Genomic DNA, 21,592 nt, shown 5'->3' on the forward strand with positions numbered 1-21,592 from the left:
ATTGTATAAACTCAAAACTGAAGTCCCATCTTACTACAACAGCACGTAAGTATACAGAAGATGTTTATGTTACCATTCCCAGCCCACTTGAATAAGAAGTTTATTAGCTGCCTTGCTGGAAGATGTTCTAAACAAAGCAAGGATGGCTTTTTCTATCATCAAAAACTGTTTACAAAGCTCCTTTGAACTAGGAAGGCCATCAGACTCGAGGAACACTAAGTCTCAGGTTACATGAAATGCCATTCCTACAACAGATCTCAATAGATTAAAAGTCTTAGTTATTTTCTTTACTTAAATCAGAAATGCAGCTTCAGATTTTTTAACTTCTTTAAGAAAAGATTTCTTATTATCGAAGAGTTGAGTTTCTAAAACAGTCCTCTAACAGAAAGAGTAACTGGGTCTCAACCGGACCTTTCTTTAGATAAATCTTGAAAAAATTTTGAACACCAACTTTATAACACAGTTGGTCATAACAGCTGGGGACTGCCATACATCCCAGCCCTGGTTTTTTTATGCTTATAAATCCCATTGGCTAATTTTCTCACTGACCCAAATTCTGAACTTCATGATGAAAGAATAATTCTGTTGTCAATCTGCAGAGCAGCTGAATTAAATCATGAAGTGATCTTTTCTGTGCCCTCCTTAAGTAAAAAAAGCTGAAAAGAGATGTAGTTGATACCTGTTTGCCATTGTGGGTCACTGATGACAGGATAGTTCGTAATGTCTTGAATCCCATTGCAATGTCAAGGAGATGAGCAGCAAAGAAAAAATTGTTGTAATGGCCGAGGACTGACATGGTCATGTACCAAGCTAGGTAAAGGAAAGACTAACAGAAAAAACAAGTACATCACAAAATAAAACTGATGGCTATTATATTTAAATTTAAGTAAACTTTAAGTAGTTTACTAACTATTACTACAAATGTTAATTTCATCTTTTCCTCTACCATTTAATTTTTATTGTCGTTAAAGACAAGTGCATAGAAGAGAAATTACAGTCCCTCCCTTAGGAATAACCTAATCCTGAAGAAACTCTTTACAGATCATGCTGTCTATAGATCTGGAGATTGTTCCACTCTTCCTGACTGAAGTTCGATTACACTTTCATTCTCCAGCAGTCCTAGTTTCAAAATTGATAGTTCCTCAACCATTTTTCCACCAGTAAAATAAGCTGAGTTAGGCAAGCCATGATCATAGGAGTCAATAAACACGATAAGTGACTTCTTAAACTGCAAGATATTTTAACAATTTTAACAGTCTTGTTTATCATTCCTTTCTGTTTGTTTGTTCTTAAAGACTCATTTTTTTCAAGTTATTACAATCATCAGTTACATTCTGCGTCACGTCCTACTTAGTGACACAAATTTTAGTAATTCCACATACATTAACTATACTAATCTGATTGTGCTCCAGGAATATTCAAGTGTACATAAAGGCTATGAACAATATGATAAATGGCAATTAAAATTTATATAGTCAGTTTTCTAATCTTACAGCACAGCTCACTTATTGCTCCTGAAATAAGCATATCAGAAGCAGGGTGGGAATTGACTGAGATTCAATAGACAAATACCTGTGTAACTGGGAAAAGATTTCAGCAATGTCTTTTTAAGCTTCCAAGATTTTCTTCATCTATGTAGTAAATTAAATGCAATTCAGAGTATTTCATACCTCCCTTTGAAGCACTCAGAGTTAACAAGTATATATCGCTCTTCAGAAGGTGCATATATGCATATATATATATATATATATATATATACCAATAAACTTACATTATCAGTGAAAACGACTCCTAATTTCCACATCTGATACTTAACATCAATGGAATTGAGCCTGTAAAAAAAAAAAAAATAATTCTATCTTATATCAAAACACAATGGGAAAATATTCAACACAATCTGCAGGAAGTGTATTGTCACACAAACACAGGACACAACAGCTGATCTATTTCTCCAAAAGCTGAAATACATTAGAACCTTGTTCTAATTCACACTTCCACCCTAGAATGGACTTGTCTAAATAAAAAAAAAAAGAAAGACCTAATCAGACCTAATGCTGATCAATGTCTACAATGTAATCATCTGTCTACACTGAAGTGAAAAGAATTGTCTTTATAATCCACGGAGAAAAAGAGATTTTTTTTTTCAAATGCAACCCATCTAAGTCTAAAGTAGCTGTCAAAAAAAGGTCAGATAATTTGCACCCCAAAATTCCAATTCTTTACTATTAGTTATGATAGCATACCTTGGGTGATATTAAAGACAACGTGAGGTGAAATGAATCTCAGAGCTTGTGTCCTGTGCTTTTCCCACTGGTATCAGGAACAAATTTGAATGGAAGAGACATGTACATGAAAAACTTTTGCAGAAAAGGACCTGGAGTTCTTGGTGGACTGCAAGTTGAGCATCAGCCAGCAATGCACTCTCACTGCAAAGAAGGCTAAAGGTACCCTGGGGTCCCTGAGGAGGAGCGTTGCCAGCAGATTGAGGGAGGTGATCCTTTCCCTCTAACTCAGCACTGGTGAGGCCACATCTGGAGTGCTGAACTGAGATTTGAGCTTCCAGTTTCTTCCACAGTTTTTGTTGTTCTGCTTTATTAGCCAGTTAGCCTCTTCTACTGCTCTCCTCTCTTCACCAAACTTCTATGCTGTACAGACTGATGATGTAAACTATTCTGCCCAACTTCTTCCCTTGTATTTCTTTAATTAATACCTTTAGGTATTAATACCTTTTAATAATAATCTTTAGGTATTAATTAACCTGTTACTCTAACAACACAAACAAATGTCTCAACTTTAGGCTACATTTTTTTTTGCACCAGATTGAAACCCATTAATTTACTTGAAGTTTTTTTTTTTCTCTATAGAGAAGCGATATAACAAACTTATCAAGCAAGATGTGTAACACTTTTGCCTGTAACTGTATCTTGTCCTCTCTATTTTTTGACTTTTTGTGAAGGTTTGGGTCATCTGTATCATATTGACACAAAAAAAAATTCTAAACCTGGATCACAATTCAGGAACAAATATAAATAATAGCATGAAAAATATAATCTGTGCCACTTTTATCCTTAAAATGTGAACTGAGTGTTCCTGAAAGAGAAGAGCTACTGACAATGACTAAACAAGTAGAAATAATGCTGCCAGATGTCATACAGCTGACAGATATGAAAGCACACAGTACTTCTATGTCAGATGTTTACACAGAATTACCCGAGGCATTAGATGGAATACTAAGAATTAAACTCTGGCCTGTCAAGGTCTGATTTCTGAAGTTCTTACCTGTAGAGAGAGGGCCACTAACCACATAAAAGTAATAGCTTTGTTTGAATATTACACTCTGTTGTGGTTTTGTTCAGTGAGGGGGGGCCTAAGGTGGCAGCTTCTGTAGGAAACTGCTAGAAGTTGCTCCCCTTTGTTCAGTGGACTCGGCCGGGCCTAGGGCAGACCCACTGCTGGCCAAGGCCGAGCCGATTGGTAGCAGAATGTTCAGTGATAACACCTCTGTGATAACGTATTTAAGAAGGGGAAAACAGAAGAAAAAAAAAAAAAAAAAAAAAAGAAGATGTGAAGAAGCTGAGCGGGGTGCAGAGGTGCAGAGGGGGAGGCGCAGGCCTCATGGCAGTTTCAGGAAGGACTGTGGCGTAGGGGTGGGACCCCACAATGGAGCAGGGGAGGAATGTGAAGAGTTCTTCCCCTGACTATGAAGTAGCGGCATAAAACAATGCGTGATGAACTGACCACAACCCCCATTCCCTCTTCCCTCCTGTGCTGCCTGGGGGGGGAAGGAAGTAGAGATAATGTTAAGCCTGGGAAGTGGGAGGTTATCTTGTTCTCTGTCTCATTATCCTGCTGTTTGTAGTAATAAATGAATAGCTTTCTCCAAGTCGAGTCTGTTTTGCCTGTAATAGCAACTTTAAGGATTTTTTCCCTGTCCTTATCTCAAACCTCGAGCTGTTTTTTCTTATATTATCTCCCCCTATTCTCTCGGAGGGTGGGAGGAGTGAGAGAGAGACTGCGTATTCTGGTCCCGATTGGGGCTGAACTACGACACACTCCCAAAGAATATTTTGCCATAAAAATACCGAATTCCTACTTGTATTTTATGAAAAAGTACTTACTCTTTAATACAACCAAAAACTAACACTATTTTTACACATAAAACTAGAAGGCAAAAGACTCAAGTTAAATCTCCTGTATAATAGTATAAACATGACATAGATGTAAGTGAAGCTACTATAATTGAAAAATAGCATTAAATTAAACGTAGATCAAGACCTCTAGTCCAAATAGTCTACAGCCTAGTTTAATTATGAATTCATTTCTCCTTCTGAAGTGTATTAGAGTACTTGAAGAAAAAGGGAAAAGCAGAAGAAATGTAGTAAAAGTTTTCTGATTTATGAAAGATTTGATCCTTGCTCTCAAATTTACACATGGCAGATCTTTCATTATACATTTTACTTCTATGCAGAAAACGTTTAGATGATAGGAGTCATTTAGGGTAATTTTTTCTTTTCCCTTTATTCACAGTGAGTTATACTTTTCTGCCTCCCCTGAACTTCCACAGGACTATACATTTAGCTCAGAGCAGGTAAAAGAGCACAGTTATATCATTAATGCTCTGTAAAGACTGTAGTATGGTAGTTGTAGTAGCTCAGTTTAGCAACTGTGAACGATAGCACAGTGTGAGAATGCACAATGTGAATAAAAATAGAAAACTTGCGAGAAATAGGCTGTATTACATTTGGCTGCAACCTGCACTAGTATTTCATCACCTTCAACACCACTCAGACATTTTACAGCTTCTATCTTAAGGCCTACTGCATTCAGCTCTTCCAAATATAACACAGTAGGTTTTAAAAAGTTATTATTTCTTCCCTTTAAAAACAAATCCTCAGGCAATCAAATGAGACTAATGTTAACTGGAATCAGAAAATTCTGAACTTTTCAGTCTGAATCATTTTAATGTTTGTACACCAAAGCTGTTAGAGCAGCTACACGGCATTTCCAGATGAGGAACAACTATCACTACTTTAATTTCAAACTTAAAAATAGCCTTGCAGCAGCCTTTCACCTTTTCCAAAATGACAGACAAACTAAAAGTAGGAAGAATCAGTTTTAATTAGTTACCTCTTCACATTAACTTTCTTAGCAGACACTGAATTTTCTGTTAAAGGTTCTTTCAGATTGTTTCAGGAGGCTAACCTAACACACAAAACAGTTCAGAAAGACGACTCATCTTTCTAAAGCTGTAAGAAAAATCATTAAGGAAAATATGATCATTCTTACTAATTAATAAGTTTTAATGTAGATGTTTAGGAAGATCTTCTATTAATGTTACTATTTGTACAATAGAAAGTATCCCAACAGATTAGAAACATTCATTATTTATGAATTGGTCAACTGTTTTTATTGCACTGTCAAAACAGTGCTCCGTTTGTGCTAGGCACAGAACAGCATCAGCACATCGTACATTATAGAGAAAGGTGCCAGTTGACCATTACAAAAAGAAAGCATTGAACCAAAACAAAAGAATGAGTTACTTGGTGTCTTTATGTGTCTGCCTTGGAGATACAGCACATGGAATAAAGTGCTACTCTAAGGTATCCTACCCAAAGCCTCTGCAAGGATCCACTAGGCTTAAGGTTCCCAAAAAAAATAATCAAAGAAGGAAGTATCTTACATTAGCATTTATAAGTGGAAAGGTTTGAAGTTCAGTCTCCCACATATCCATCATTTCTCTGAATGGAATAGGCTGGGAATTTGGACATTATACCTCAATGGTAATTACACATGCCTCACAACTATGAAGGTTGAAGCCACTACTCACTTGTAGATATACACTTTCATTTGGATAAGTAGGTACATCCACAGGTTTGTAAATCCTGTGGTTACATCCTGTCAGGTACAAATCTTAGGACTTCAGCTGTAGAAACTACCTCAAACAAAATAGCTCACTTTTTACAGGCAAGAGACAGGCTGTCAATTGAGGGAAAAGTCTACTAGTTTATCAGAGACTTTATCAGAGACAATATAGTTCTCCAAGATCCTACATTACTAACAAGGCGGTTACCTGCTCCAGAATCTTTTGAAAACCAAGGTTACTGTTCCTTGTGACAAGGAAGAATAAGACCTTTTAACCTCTTTCACATTATGAGAACAACTGCACTCACTCTTTGCACACTTCACATTTATTATATGGTTTATTTTCTCATCAAACTATGGAAACCTCACATCTTCCAGAAGAAAATAATTTACATTTTTTTCTTCTTGAAAGGGGAAGAATACTTCTATTACGTGAGGAGTCAACAGAAGCCCTGCTTATTTTCCCCCACGTTAGCCTTATGTCACTGATTGCTGCAGGTACTTGAGCCTCAAATTGCCTCTTCTATTGACTCTTTACTAGACTAATGACCACACAACCAAGAACAGTAGTTAGGAAGATAAAGGGACGTAGAGGTAATTCTCACTATGACATCTCTGAAATTATTTTCATCTTTGTGTCTTTCATACTATTCTCTCAACCATCCACCCAAGAAGGGAAATGTATTCAGTGGAAAAACAGTGCACTGTCTCAATTGCAGTGTGCAAATTTTTTACTATCTTTACCATCTAGTCTACAGTAAAGCTCCAACTGCACCATCCTCCCTAATTGGTTGCATTTAAATAATACTGCAATATATTTAAGTAATTATTAAAATATTTAAATACGTATTTATAAATTTAAATATACATACTTAAAAAATACTGAAGACTGCATCCATAAGCTGAATGGTTCTTCCAGTGTTAAAATGTAACAGTATACTGAGCATTTTTTAATGCAGTATATCAGTGGGACAGGCAGGAATTTCTGAAGGAGCATAGTCACTTGCAAGTAGAGTGCTCTGAGTCCCTTGCCGAAAGGCAGATGGAAGGGAATCCCAGTTATTTGCCCACAGGAAAGGGGAGGAAACAGTATGAGCAAGGGGTCAAAGGGAGAGAAGGAAAATCTGGTTCATTTATATTGGGAATGGAAATGCTTCATGCTGCATTTTCCTTCTGTATTGAGACAGGCGTAGGTATCTGGTCTGGCCTCAGTCTGGGCCACTTCCTGCTGGCACGTGCAGAAGCAGAGGCACTACAGCAGGGATCTGCACCAGGTCATACCACTCTCCATTTCTTTGCCCAAAACTGGAGTAGTAAGGCTTCAACTCCAACCTCCCTCTCCATTGCACTGTAAATATTTCAAATGTTAAATCTGGAATATGCCTAAGTTTTAGTAGCTTCATTAGTGTTCATTTTTGAAACTAGTAAAAAGTGGATACATGTACCTTCCTGAAGCATATTAATTTTATGTGAATGGTTTTGTAAATTTCTGTCATAGTTGTTTATTTTCCCATAGTATATTAATCTGTTATAAGTATGGAATGATTTCTCCAGGGAGAACATTAAAGATGGATGAGGCTGTAATTTTTTTTTTTTCCAAATGTATATAACATGGAGCAGATGTTAGAGATGTACCAAAGAACTGGCATCCTTCAGGTCTGATTCTGAAATTAAATATTTCAGCAGCCTTCTCCAACAGCTTCATTCTGGTCTGTTTTTTTCAGGAGTATTCACAGAAATATTATTTCAAATTTCTTCCCAAATATGCATCATGAGCACACAGGGAATCATAGAATCACAGAATAGTTAGAGTTGGAAGGGGAAAGCAGTTTCTTTTTCTACGAATAATCAAAGTTTGTTGTTTGGGTTTTTTTTTTTTCCTAAACTCAAGCATAGGTCCTACTATAATCCAGTAGCAAAACAGCAGGTAAGAAATTATTCTGGAAAGTACTTCTGCCACAATATTAAATTTTATTTAGTATTGCAATGGCACAGAGTACTTGGGCCTTAACACTACACCCGATTGATTGATTTGTTTTTGATGGACTTGATGTTTATTTATCCATCTTTACAAAAGATGGATATTAAAAGATCCATCTTTACAAAATCAGCCCTTGCTTCAATGCAGTTCTAATCTACTAGTAGTCCACTGTCTAGCTCACATAATACTTGCAAACCCATTGCTAAAATGTTGCTTTTAAAGAAAGCTATCAATAAACCCTTACATTAGAATCTCTGTAGCATTAAAAGTCCATCTGTTAAAATATATTCTATTTTAATATCTTTTTTAATAACCTAGAAAAAAAAAGATTTTTACAGTGCTTTACAAAAACCAAGAATGTCCTTTCTCTAAGAAGGAAAATTAATGCAATTACTCTGAATGCCTAGGAGCTTTTTTTTAGTGCTGTCCCTCAGATGACAGGCAAATACAGTTTAGGGAAAACAAACTATAAAAAGATGTGAAGACTAATCATCAACTTCCTAGGTTTTACTGGTCACTATCATGTAAATTTATTACATCCTTTCTTTATAATCAGAATACACAGTGCCAATTTTGCCCATGAGCTGAACTGAGAGAATGGTGAAAAGGAGTTTCCAGACCAGTTGTAATAGCACTATCAAAACAGTGGGAAGGTGATGCATTCAAGCAGCTGTGCACTAAACTAAATCTTCATACATAAAAAACAGTGGAGTCCTGCATATGTTGTCTATAATGAAATAAAGTCACTGTATCATGCAACTTAAGAATTGATTTATCTTATATAGCTATACATAAAAGAGCAACAAGAAAATTCAAAGCTGAATGACAAACCTTGAATGCTTGATTTTAACTTACAAAAAAATCCCAAAACAAACAAAACAAAACAAACAAAAAAACCACAAACAAAAAAATCCCAAACAAACAAAAAAAACCCAAACAACCACCACACAAACAAACCAGAAGCAAATGCTTACACAGCAGATAAGGAACTATCCTTCTTTGGTTTCTTCTTTTCTCGAGCATCACTAAAATCGAGAGCGGCTTTGTCCATTCCTAGTAACTCACTGATCCTGTCACGGCCATAGAACTCACCATATTTATCCATGACCTAAAGTTAGGAGGAATATTCAAAAGAATCAGTTCAGTAGACTAGTTGGTTTTTAGCCTGGTTTCTGAAGACAAGAGGCTTAACATACACAATCTTTTTCAGCTTTTTGTTTCCATTTGTCTACCATGTCAGTCAGTAATATTTCTCTTTTTTTTTCTGCTCAATTGCAATTAATTCAATAGAGGCAAGAGGTGAGTGTCAAAGATAAGACGTTCCTACTCATTTAACGAAAACAGGAAAAGTAACCCAGTGGGAGGAGAATAACTAAATCAATATCATCACTGACAAAAATAAAATACACTGGGAGCTCTCACAGGAAAGACATGTTTTGAACATCCTAGCTACGTGAAAAGCTCTAATTAAAATAAGACTTTTCAAAGATATTATTTGGCCCTTATGAGTCATTTATTTTAATAATAAAAAGAAACATAAGTATTTATTCTGTTTAAATTTTTTTTTAAAATAACATGAATGTCTTGATTGTGAATTCTGGATGTGTATTTTTTTTTCCTTCTTTTAAAAGGAAGTATTTCACATTGAAATAGTTGTTAAAAAGTCCTCATTTACTAACTAGCTCCATTGTATAATTTTATTATAATATTTTTATTAGTTAATAATGCAATGAAACTATAATACACATAGAATATGTAGGAATGTAAAGATCTTGAATAGAGTTACAGATAAAAATAATTTTCAATTAATTCAAACTATTCTCCATCTCCTTCTTACAAAATTGAACATGTTTCATAAGAAACTTTTCTGAAAATGAACATTTACCTGCTCTCATTCTCACTGAACACACAGCTCCTTCCTAAATATTATGTGTCTCTTCTCATTTTCAAAAGAATACTCAAAGAAATACAAAATTTTGGATAACAAGATCATAACTGAATGACTTCTGCAGGTGAGGTGGTATTTTAGTAGCTTTCTAATAAGCAATGCTTTAAATCCTTACTGATATTTTTGCAGATTTTTAGAGACAAGCTTTCTTTGTCTCATGCCTATGGATCATTCACAAGACTGGAGATTTAAGTATATTTATATATAAATATAAACATATATAAAAAATATTCTTTGTAAAATACTGTATTTGAAGGCACGTAAATCTATGCAGAGCACTTCCTCAGTCAAAGATGAAGTACCAAACCTTCCACACAATTTAAAACCCTGCTCCTTTCCTTTTAATAAGAACCTTCCTTGACCTACTACATTGACAGAAGCAATGTAGCATTTTATTTTTTCTTGAGTACACTGTGCAAGTTACTCCCTCCTCTTTGCTTAGATAGACAGATAGAAATATGTATGTAACAACTCCAAATATGAAAAAAAAACAAAACAAAACCAACTTTTAACAGCAAAATGAATACACAACTCAAAGCATTTTTAGACAGGTTGACCTAAAACTGTTATGAAGCAGAAGAGCTACTACTATTAAAAAAAGACTTGTTACTAGAAGTGTGATTCAGGACTGGCATCAAATGGTGTGAAGAAGGGGTAAATCTGACTCAACAACATAAACACCCTCTTTTTCAATTACGACGAAATGCACTAGGAAGATTATTCTTGTTGTAAGCTATGGTACATACATAACATTTATTTTCTAAGAGTAAGATGAGTAATCATTTGACATAATGTTTGTAAGAAACGAACAACAGTATCTGTTTATGCAGGACTATTTTTGAGAGAGACATTGTTAGATTATGTGGTAAAGCTCATCTGCATACCCACAAAGGAGCAGAGAGACAATGGTTGGAGGACAGTCAAAGAATACCCTGCCCAGCTAATCCTAGGTCCATCACAGGAGCTGTCAGCCCATTAAAGGCCCATCTCCTCATGCCCAGAGGAGCACAGGGGCACAATGGCATGCAGGAGCCCAAAGTATATTCTCCCAACCAATGGACAGCCTGCCTGATATCTCCCAGGGCTGTCTCAGGAGAGCCTCAACCCCAGTGGTCCAGCTGTGAAATCCATCAAGATGAGCCATTGGGTGTAGCTCTCCGGATCACCTTTCAGACTAAGAGGGTTACTGCCAAGGGATGTGGGATATATTATGGGATTGCCCAGAACTCATTATTGCATGTTATGGGGAGAAAGTAAAGATGGGAAAAGGGATGGATTTAGGTGATTTGGAGAGGAACAAGTGTGGGAAAATAGAGTGGTAAGGGACAAAAAGGGCCAGATGTGTGTATATAGTTTGTGGGTCAGTACAGTTATCTGACTATGCCTTGTGCCTGAACATCTCAATCTGTCCTTTCTTGTTATTAAATCCCTTTCTAATCCTCTCCTGGGTGAGGGACTCTCTATTCTGCATGCATGTATATGAATACATAAATACACAGAGAAAAAACAATTTACACATGTTGCAATATACATACAAATGTACACAGAAATTCTCCACAGAATTTCATTAATGTATTTGAATTACTGTTTTATACAACAAGTTGTATGTAGAAAAAGTTTGAAACAATAACTACCCAAACCACACAAAAGTACTAGTAAGCATGAAGCAAGTAGAGAATTCTGTGTATTTTAAAATGGTAAATATGGAATCTACACTGAAACAGAGAAGCGTCGTCCATGTTTCTTCAAACACAAAACCAAACATGCATTAAAACTTTATTTTAACCTCATATATATTTTTAAAAATAAGCCTTACCTTTCTTTTCACAAATTTATCCCAATAGTTATTTGGAAAAGACCTGAAAAACACAGACAAACAAGATGACGTTTTAGACAATCATGAGAAAATGTTACTAAGACATCGTAAAAATTACATACCAATTTTTTTTTCTAAGAGGGTCTTTGTTGTTGCTATTGCCAGCTAGTCATTTGTGAAGTGACTGGAATGAAAGTTGCCAAATGGCATTCAGCCTACCACGTTAATGTGGCTTGGAAAGAGTTGCAGAGCCGATGCCTGCAGATAGGCTTCTAAAGCAGTTGGATCACACAACTGATCTCTGCCATCAGGCAGAGAGTTGGGACTTTAAATATGTTCCTAAAGGACAGCCTTCAAGAGATAGTAAAAGGATGGAAAGCACAGCTCACACTCAGACTGACAGTAATCATCACTGTGCTTGCCAAAATAAATTAATGGCATTTTTTTTTTCTTTTATGGAACAGAAATATTTTTAAAGCAAAAACCTGTGAATGAATAAGATTAAAAAGTAATAGTAAACATCAGCACAACAGGTGCCTGAAATATTTTGTATATCCTTGCTAGAAAGACATTCTTCACAATTGTTTACTTCAGACAAGCTGGATGACCAACTATATAATTGTGGAGATTGAAGAACAATTACTTGCAAAGCTATAAAGAGACAGAGTAGGTAAAAACTCACTGTGTGTTGATTACAAGTCTATCCCACTGTCCCTTAATATCGTCTTCTGATGGCTGTTCAGTTATATACAGTCCATCAAATTCCAATTTCCTTGCCACTTCCTTTTCTCTCTTAAAAATAACCAGTGGAACCTGTAGTTGAAAAAAATATCAGGAGTTATGTAAAACACACTGACATGTCTGCAGATTTTTAAGGAAAGTTGATTGTTACAACAAAAAAATAAGTATGAAAACTGAACAAAAAAAAAAATTAAAGACATGACAATTGCCCAAAAGACTGCAAAGGCATAGCTGCACAAGGACCAGGTAATTCAGAATTATATAACTACAGTGTATCTCACGGTTGCAAAAAGATGGCCAAAAACCCTGAAAAGTGGTCCTTCAAATAAAAATAGTACTTCAGTGATATGGAGCTATTAGAGCTAGTGAAGTGAAAGAGAGCTAAAATAAAAATAGTTTTTAAATGCTTAGAAACTCTCATCCCAAAATATTAATTTGAGATCACTCTTTTTGACTGCATTTTGATAACCAGAGGTGTTAGAGGTTGCTTTCATTTGTTAAAGAATTCTTGATGTTTCACAATGGGAAGCAAAGTGGTTTCACAGGAGAAAGCAAAGAAAGACTGTAAGCACTAAAAATAAAAACCCTTAAATCACATTCACCTTCCATATACTTAATGTGTGCTCTGTAGTTCTTTGCCAGCAGCTCAGGTACCTGAGCAGTAAGGACCAGGCTTTACATACAACTCTCTCTCATCAGCTGAATGGCATTCACAAGCACATTCTGAGAAAGCAGACGTAACTAGTGGTCCCAGTGGAGTGGATTTTTCTTAGAAATCTGTTATCAACATAAAATAAATCCTACTTTTCCCTAGAATTATTTCACAGGTCCCCAAAATTCACCCACCTGCATTATCCCCCTTGACTGTATTACTAGTGAAGACTGGACATTGAGTATGCTAAAATAGTAATACTGAATATTAGACTACACAAGGAACATGGTGATTGCATTAGATACAATAACAATATTTCCAATCTTATTGTCAGACAGCTAACTGAGAAAAAATTAGTGGACTTCATGGAGAGTAATCTCCATAAGCAAACATGTCATACACAGACATCCAGTTATGAAGATTTTTAGTTCTGAAAGCAGTATATCTCCAAAGACAGAGACTGTAATTATATTTGGTCTTTCTACTGTTCTTCAGGGTTTCAGAATTGGAAAGAAGGCAATTCATTATAGCAAATAATGATGATAATGTCTTTCCTTTCCAGTCAGAGAATAAATACAGTTTAAAAAAAAAAGCACAGTATGAGTAAGTAGCATAAAAAGTCATAGTGGGGGAAAAAAAAAAGCTGAGTTGGGAGAAGAGGATATTTCAAAAGCCATAAATCTAAGCTTTCATGCTGCATTCCAACCAATGAAACAGGAAAATGTGTTTTAGTATCTATTGACCTGCAGAGCAGAGATGAAAATCAACCACTTAATGTAGTAGCATGATGACCACTTGCCTCAACTACAAATGCAGACTGTGCCTTTTTAGCACAGAAGATGTATTATCCATTAAAAGAGGAAAAGAAAAATATCAAGGACTATAAAAAACCTAAATAAAGATATTATAATTGTAAGGACAAACGAGCAGCCATACTGGATCATAGCAAAGGTCGATTTAATTTAGTACTGTCTTGCACTTCAACCTATAGTTTTTGCCTTGGGAATAGTGTAAAAATTGAGAAAGTGGCATTTGGTCTCTCTAAACCAGAAGCAGGATTTTGCCAATAAAGGTGGCATCTTTATTTCTTACATCCCAGACAGAGATCTTCTGCAAGATATTCCTTTAAAAGATGCTTAAGTTCCTGCCAAAATACTACCACCAGAGTACGTATGAAAAAGTAGGCATTGTTTACAGTCACAACATGCAGTAGTGGTACTCCAAAGTGCTCCACGCTTTTCAAATGATCCAGCTGACAGCCTAGTAATGCAGACACTGTCATCTAGCTTCCTTTGGCCACATGTGTTCACAGCTTGTCTTTGACAGTCACAAGCAGCTTCTGATACAGGTCACTGTTGCATTTGTCTGGCTGACATGGTAACAGTGCCAAAGCTGATCCTGTGGTCCAGTGTTAACCCAACAAATCAGAACTGTAACTTCCTGAATTCACACAACACCTAATACATAATCCTGTGTAGGTTACACTAACAGAATAGTGTTTCTTTACTTGGTCCCTCAACCTGCTTAAGCAAAGCTGTTATGACTTTTTGTTCCAATTTACACCACTCAATGGATAAAAAAAAGTTGAGAGCTAGAAGAAAAAAACAATGTATAGTTTTTCTTACTTTCAAACAGTAATACCCTATGATGCAGAAGAATGAGATGACTGTGTGTAAGATGGCCAAAATCCGCAGTGTGGGCTCCATATAGCCACTGCTTTCTTCCAGGACATAATACACTGCAATGACCCTCTGGTTGTCACTTTCCAGGCTGTTCAACTTCATACTTTCATCAGCAGATACCACAGGAACTTCCTTTTCTTCTGTCACAGCAGAGGTGGAGACCTGTTTAAATCACTGTATCTTAATACTGCAGCTGTATTCCTTTGATAAGAGCTTTACACTACTAGAAGCTAAGTAGTATAACTGAAAGCAATGATACCAAGAACAATATAATTGTGAGGAAGTTTTTTTGTTTTTTTTTTTTTTGGCATAAAAATGTCCACAGAGATCCTTTTGTCTTGTTACACCAACCTGTGATAGTGTGCACACACTCTTTTTTTTTCCTCTGTCCATGGTAGCAAATTTGGGCCACGGTGAAGTTTATTACCTCTAATTCAAGAAAGATCCCCCTCAGAAGATAGCCCCCTCAGAAGAAACCCGGACAACTCCTGACATTCCCATGTGTAGTCTTTATCAACAGGGCTCTGCCAGAAACTGATTAGAGTCTGAAGACTCAAGAATTGTATTAACAACACTAGAAGTGTTGACATCAGTGATACTTTAGGCAGCTTAAGATTATGTTACTTCTCCTTCCTGTACACACCCTCTCAGGGAAGCGTAAGGGCACAAGAAAACATCTCAGCTGAGATGTATTAGTTTAAGTTGTCAGTGAAGGTTGGGCTTGGCTGAGTGACTGTACTGTGAAATGGAGAATCTGAGGGACAGGTATGCCCTTCAGCCTGTTGCCTCTGTCACAGCACAGGACTTTGTAAATAGCTATTTGTGTACAGGAAGTATAGTATTACTTAGAACCATGGGTTAGGGTTGGAAGGGACCTTCAAAGGTCAGCTAGTCTAGCTCCCCCTGCAAGGGACAGAGACATCTCCAACTAGATCAGGTTGCTCAGAGCCCCATGCAACCTGGCCTTGAATGTTTCTATGAATGGGGCATCCACCACCTCTCTGGACAACCTGTTCCAGTGTTCCACCACCCTCATTGTAAAAAATTTCACCCTTATGTCTACTTGTCTACTTCACAAAAACGCTTCAGCTCTCAGCGTGTTAGATTTCTGAAGTGGCAGTATGAAGCAGCTATTTAATCTGTTAGGCTAGGCAGTTTTACCATAGTATGCTGCCTACAAAACCTGAATGTTTTTCAGTATACAACTTAAAAAGTAATATTTTGACAAGTTTACCTTATAGAAAAGCAGGATGAAGTTGATGGCAAAAGCAACAAACAATGCCAACATCCTCATGTTGTAGAAGTTTCGTGCAAAATAATTCTGAAAATAGAAACAGACCATAAATACACTTTGCCTAATACTGATACCACAATCATGATTAGGCTGCTGCATGGGTTTTTTTTTTTGGTTTGTTTCCCCTATTGAGCTTTTAAATAGAATTATAAAAAAGAAAGAAAAAATCACACATTTTGAGTGATGTATCGTACAAATTCTCCTACTCCATATACGCAATACTGGATAAAGGACCTTTTGTTTGACTTCATGCTGTAAGAGATGAAGGATTTCTAAGTGCCTCTTACATCTTCTTCATTATCCTCTCAATACACTTAGAGACAACATAGAGACATCACAACGTAACAGTAATGTAATAGTAATACAGAAATTTCTATCTTCCCTGTACCTCAATAGTCTTACATGTGGCAAATTATTACTTTTACCAAGAAACAACAATTTCTGCATATAAGTTTATTTAAAATCTTTTTCTGTTCCAAAATGAATTGCGTTTTTACCAAATTAGCAAAAAGTTCATCTGTGACGTAAGAACCATGAGTAGAAAGCTTCTCTTCACATTATCCTATCAAAAGGACAGCAGAAATGTATCTTTTCCCTTCCTGACAATTCACAAACCATTCTAGCACACATTTTTAATGCTTTAACTCTTACATGGGAATTCCTCCATTTTCCAGCCCTAACCAAAGATGACTATTAGGGAATTATTAAATGAGACTATTAGAAGAAAAATGAAATGATATTTGCATGACTGCTACATTATTAGCCTAAAAAAAAAATTAATCTGAATTGAAAAGCAAAGCTTAAACATCTACTTCCTTATTAAGATTGTGACTGCAGTTTTATAGTTTTGCTATGTAACTCATGTTAGAAGTAGGCTGTCCATAACAATTATTTCTACTAGATATATAGCAAAAGTGTATTTATTTTTGCTTTGCATTTCACACTAGCCTCAGAGAATATGGGTGGAATCTCCCAGCTAATAAAATAATGGATTTTAAATAATTCTACAGCAAACTCAGGGATATCCTACTTTACTGAGTCACTTTCAGGTTCAGTTATATTATTTTAATTAGTCTCATTTTCCAAAGGTTTTGAGCAATTTCTCAAATAAGAGCTTGCTATTTCACAAAAAAAAAAAGAGAAAAAAAAAAACCACCAAACACAACAAACCTGTAACATCTTTTCTTTACTTTTATGCTAAGCATTTTATTTTAATAAATTATTTTTATAGGAGAGCTTGTCATTTCCCCGAATTGTCTCTCAGGAAAAGAGAAATCCTACAGGCTCATAGGCTGCTGTGAAAATTCAGGATATTTTATTCACATAAAAATGCATAACTGTTTTCCAGTGATGGACAAGCATCTCTGAAGGTCTGGATTTTGGACAATAATTGTCTTCCTAAGAATTAATATCTTGACTACTAAGTTACTTGTGTTTCTTTTCTCTAACATTCCAGTTAGATCTTTGCCTTTATGTCCTTTTTATGGATGATGGTGAATAGAAAAATGAGGTTAATCATATGCAAATTTGTCTATACATTGGTAGAATAATATGGTGGTACACATCTCTGCCAACAGTTAAACAGTCTAGAGAGCAGCTTACAAGAAGCTTCTGTTGATACGCAATGATTTTCTTCCAGAAAGCTGATTCCTGAACTTCTGGTTCTCCATATCTGTGAATATGAATTTGTCTTAATTTCTGTTTCCCTTTGTCTTCCTTGGCTTTTTCTTCTTTTTCTCCATCTTCTCCTCTTAGAACACAAATTAAGCAAAAATAATATGTCAAGTTAAAAAAATTGCTAAACAAAAAAATAAAACCACACCCTAAAAAAGGCCATTATACCTTTTCATGAGGCTCAAGTAGTCATGACTCATGCAGTTCACACACATGAATAACAAGGGGACATACCCCTCTTCAACCCAAAGTGCTTGCAAGGGTGACAGTCTGGGTAAGTCTATATTGAGTTAAACTTACTTGTTTGACACCCTGAAGTGAGGATGCTAACTACTAGAGGCAGGTAATCAAGGACCTGCCAACCTTATTACCTGAGGGTTTGCTTCATAATTGTGTACCTAATACTTGCACTGACAAATGTCGTTAAGCTGACAGCTGTATGTCTGTATGAGTGCCTATATGTCTAAGTCTCCTCTGCAACCTCAGGCACTTGAACTACCTGGTTCCTGCACAGGTTGTAGAAAACTATGATTCTTCTTGCATTTACAAGCCAAACCTAAAATTTTAAATTCTGCATTTCCGCCCACCTGAGGAATTCATAAGTACCCACTCCAGGAGGAGACAGGAATAGGAAAGTTTGACAGTATTTGATGTGTGATTATCACCATGCTGCCTGAGTACAGAAAGTCATACTTAGCGGGCCGCTTTCTCCAAACACATGATCTAAGGAACTGTAAATTATCTTGGAAGTTAATCTGACCTGACAGCATGACAGATGAAAGGATCACAGAATTCCATTTGAAGCCAAATCAGAGTGAGACGTAACTTATAAGTTACATTATTAACTTCTCTGTACCTATCTACAAACAGAATAACTGATGTCCTAAGCTGCTTCTCTTTCTAGAATACACTCAACAAACTTTCACTTGAAAGTCCACTTGAAAGTTTGTCTTATGTTAGAAGTGGCTTCAGGGCAGCTCTCAGTGCCAGGCACCGCACTGAGAACGCAGGTATCACTGCAGCTCACACAGTCAAGTGGAGCAATCAATAGTGAAGTGACCTGCAAAAGTCAGCAAGACTCCCCTTTACAAAGTTAAAATAGTTGAGCTAGAAATTTGCTGTACTGATTAGGAAGTAGAGTTTTTGTCACTGGCAAGTGTTTGTCATCCCAGGAGAGTAATAAGGATAGAGCTTGAGACTAAGGGACCCACTTAGAATTTTGACAGTGACATATCAGCTACAGGAACTGTACACAAGTCAGAATTGTACTTGTATCAGGAATCATAAAATACAGAAATGGAGTGTAATACTTATTCCTTGTTAAAACAAAGCATTATGTTTTGCTTTCCACTATTTTTATTCAGACATAATATCATTAACATTAGATTTTAATATATCAAAAAATATTTAAATGATAATTTAACAAATATTAACATTTGTTCTTCATAAAGATGTGAGAGTACTCAGTAATTCATTAAAATTACATTGGAATATTACAGTTTTGCAAAATCCAAATAACTCAAAACAGGCCATAGCAAATAGGAGGGGAAAAACAGATTCAGCCTCTGTCACTGATGGATAACACGTCTCTTGAACACAGATACTCTTACAATTTTTCTAAGATTCTTTTTTTAGCTTTTAGACTTGCCAAGAAAAATTTAATAAATCAAACACATTCTAAAAGAAAATAAATCAACACTACAAAGGATGCTGCCTAGAAGAGGGAAATTCATAAAATCTCTGCATAATGTTATTTACATGGCATTTCCTTGCAAATGTGCACAGGTGTGGAGGATGGTAAAAAAAAATTAATTCTAACAGTGGTATGTGAATGGACACAAAATTAAAGGCAAAGAAGTACGTAAAAATTGAGCTGTTTTTTCTGTGAAACAAACCACACTTCAGAGGATCATAGGTTAAAGTAAGACATACTCTGCTTTTTCAGGTTCAGACTTTGTCTCCTCCTTCTCTTCCTTTTCATCTTCTCTCACCTGCTCCTACAGAAAGTAAGAATAAAGTGTCTAAACATTACTAGAAGTATAGAGGTAGTTAAAAGGATAGACAGAGTACAGAATCTAAGGCTTTAAAAAAAAAAGAATTAAACCTTCAGATAAGATGATCCTCCAATTTACAATAATGAAGAGCTGAATTAACTGAATTAAACCAATTTTTTTTTTTTACTGAATTAACACTGAATTAAAAGTAAACCAAAACACCATGTACTTAGAGACGACTGTGGGAATTCAAGTGTATGATGTCAGAGAGGCTAAACACCAGTAATTACATGTGATTCCTTAAAAAACATGCCACAAACCCCCCAAAAAAACACAGATGCAAGTTTAGTCTCAAGACTATACTCAACATATGAAAAAGAGAAACATATGGCAGAAATAAATGATAGTTACCTGGACTTTTTCCTGCACCTCAGGCATTGGAGCTAAGGAGGGAGTGCTCAGTAAATCACTCAAACCAGCATTTGGATTGTGAGGGATCAATTTATACTGTCCACCTTCTCGTTTCAAATCCAAACCAAATATATCTGAGAGTAGATCACTCTCATCTGATAAAGTTCTCAGATCTGTCAAGTCTTCTGCAGGCAATGCAGCTTCTGTTGGCTTCCTCTCTCCTTCTTCTCCTTCTCCACGTACTTCATCCTGAGTGGGATCTGGCATATTAGCTAATAGTTCAGCCACCTTGATTTTCTTTGCTCCTTCTACTAGGCTTCCTCCAAGCAGCAAACTGCTTATGATGCGAAAGAAGCCCCGGATAACGCTACAAGCAAAATGTAATAAGCCCATCAAAATGCTCCAATAGGAAGAAAACAAAGCCATGACCATGTCCTTCATGGTCATTTTCTTCACTTTTTTCATCTGTTTCTTTAGGCTCTTCATGCTGAGCATTTTCATAAGAGTCATTAAATTATACTTGAGAGCTACTAATGCTGACTTCATGGTCACAAGAGAGAAGAAACCCATTCTAGGATCCTGTTCCTCAGGCTTATCTTTCTCATTCTCCTCTTTATTTGCTGACCTTTCATTCAGATCTGACTCAGAGATCTGTGCAGCCAGTTGCATTTCAAAGATGGTATCCTCACAGAAATTAACAAAAAGCTCCATCTTTTCTTTCTCCCCGCCTTCATTTACAACATCAAATATAAATTGTCTCTTTGACTCTTTTACCTGAGGTTTCTCCCACTGAGTCCGACTTGACTCACTTATTTCAAAATAAACTCGTTCAATGCGCTTTGCACTGCCCATGATTTCTATGCGTCCAAGGAAAGGCTGGAAGTAATTCAGCACACTCTCTGACAGTTCAAGAAAAGTTTGCAAGCGGGTATCATGGGGCATGTGTTCCGACAGGTTGGTCAGGAGAACAGCGACATTAAAACCAATGTCTTTGGCGGGTTCATGGAATCGTTTCACAAACTCCTCATAGTCCAGAGTCTCGTTCTCATCTGTTTCAGCACATGATAGCAGAAACTCAGTTTCAGACTGGGTGTAATGCTTATGGCTTTCCATTGCCTTGTGAAAATCCCTCTTTGAAATTATCCCTTTACCATCAGGGTCGTATTCTTTGAACGCATCAGAGGAAGTCAAATCTTTCAATTTTAAGAACATATCAAAAAACTTCAGAATCATCTCCACATTGTTGGACGATTCCACAAGCATATCAACCATCTGCTTGCCAATAGTTCCATTCACAACATTACCTAGATTTGATGACATGAAGTTAGAGATACTGATGGCAGCAAGTGTTTTGCAAAGTATATAATAATGGCTAGTGAAATAAACAAACAGTAAGAATGCTAAACTGTTGGCTAAGACACTCACATGAGAAAGCCAGTTGTAAAATCAGAAATCTTTTACTAATAACACTATACTAAGACTTGGGAAAAATGAAAGTGACAACATATTTGTCATTAAAGAAAGGAAGAACTAACAA

At 36.2% G+C, this 21,592-nt stretch overlaps 1 protein-coding gene across 1 annotated transcript in view; it reads right to left on the reverse strand.

Annotated features, from left to right (window-relative positions):
* Positions 1 to 21,592, reverse strand: part of RYR2 (ryanodine receptor 2) — a 430,134-nt gene that overhangs the window by 12,762 nt on the left and 395,780 nt on the right. The window contains exons 91-100 of the mRNA XM_086745890.1: positions 20,056 to 21,359; positions 19,583 to 19,647; positions 17,579 to 17,726; positions 15,917 to 16,003; positions 14,626 to 14,844; positions 12,290 to 12,420; positions 11,608 to 11,650; positions 8,818 to 8,951; positions 1,772 to 1,832; positions 680 to 826 (exon numbers count right to left, since the gene is read on the reverse strand). Of these exons, the coding sequence (XP_086602016.1) occupies positions 680 to 826; positions 1,772 to 1,832; positions 8,818 to 8,951; positions 11,608 to 11,650; positions 12,290 to 12,420; positions 14,626 to 14,844; positions 15,917 to 16,003; positions 17,579 to 17,726; positions 19,583 to 19,647; positions 20,056 to 21,359 (2,339 nt within the window). The remainder of the gene's footprint in view (positions 1 to 679; positions 827 to 1,771; positions 1,833 to 8,817; positions 8,952 to 11,607; positions 11,651 to 12,289; positions 12,421 to 14,625; positions 14,845 to 15,916; positions 16,004 to 17,578; positions 17,727 to 19,582; positions 19,648 to 20,055; positions 21,360 to 21,592) is intronic.

Source organism: Chlamydotis macqueenii, chromosome 3 (genome assembly GCF_036417535.1).
Source record: "Chlamydotis macqueenii isolate bChlMac1 chromosome 3, bChlMac1.mat, whole genome shotgun sequence".
NCBI lineage: Eukaryota > Metazoa > Chordata > Aves > Otidiformes > Otididae > Chlamydotis > Chlamydotis macqueenii.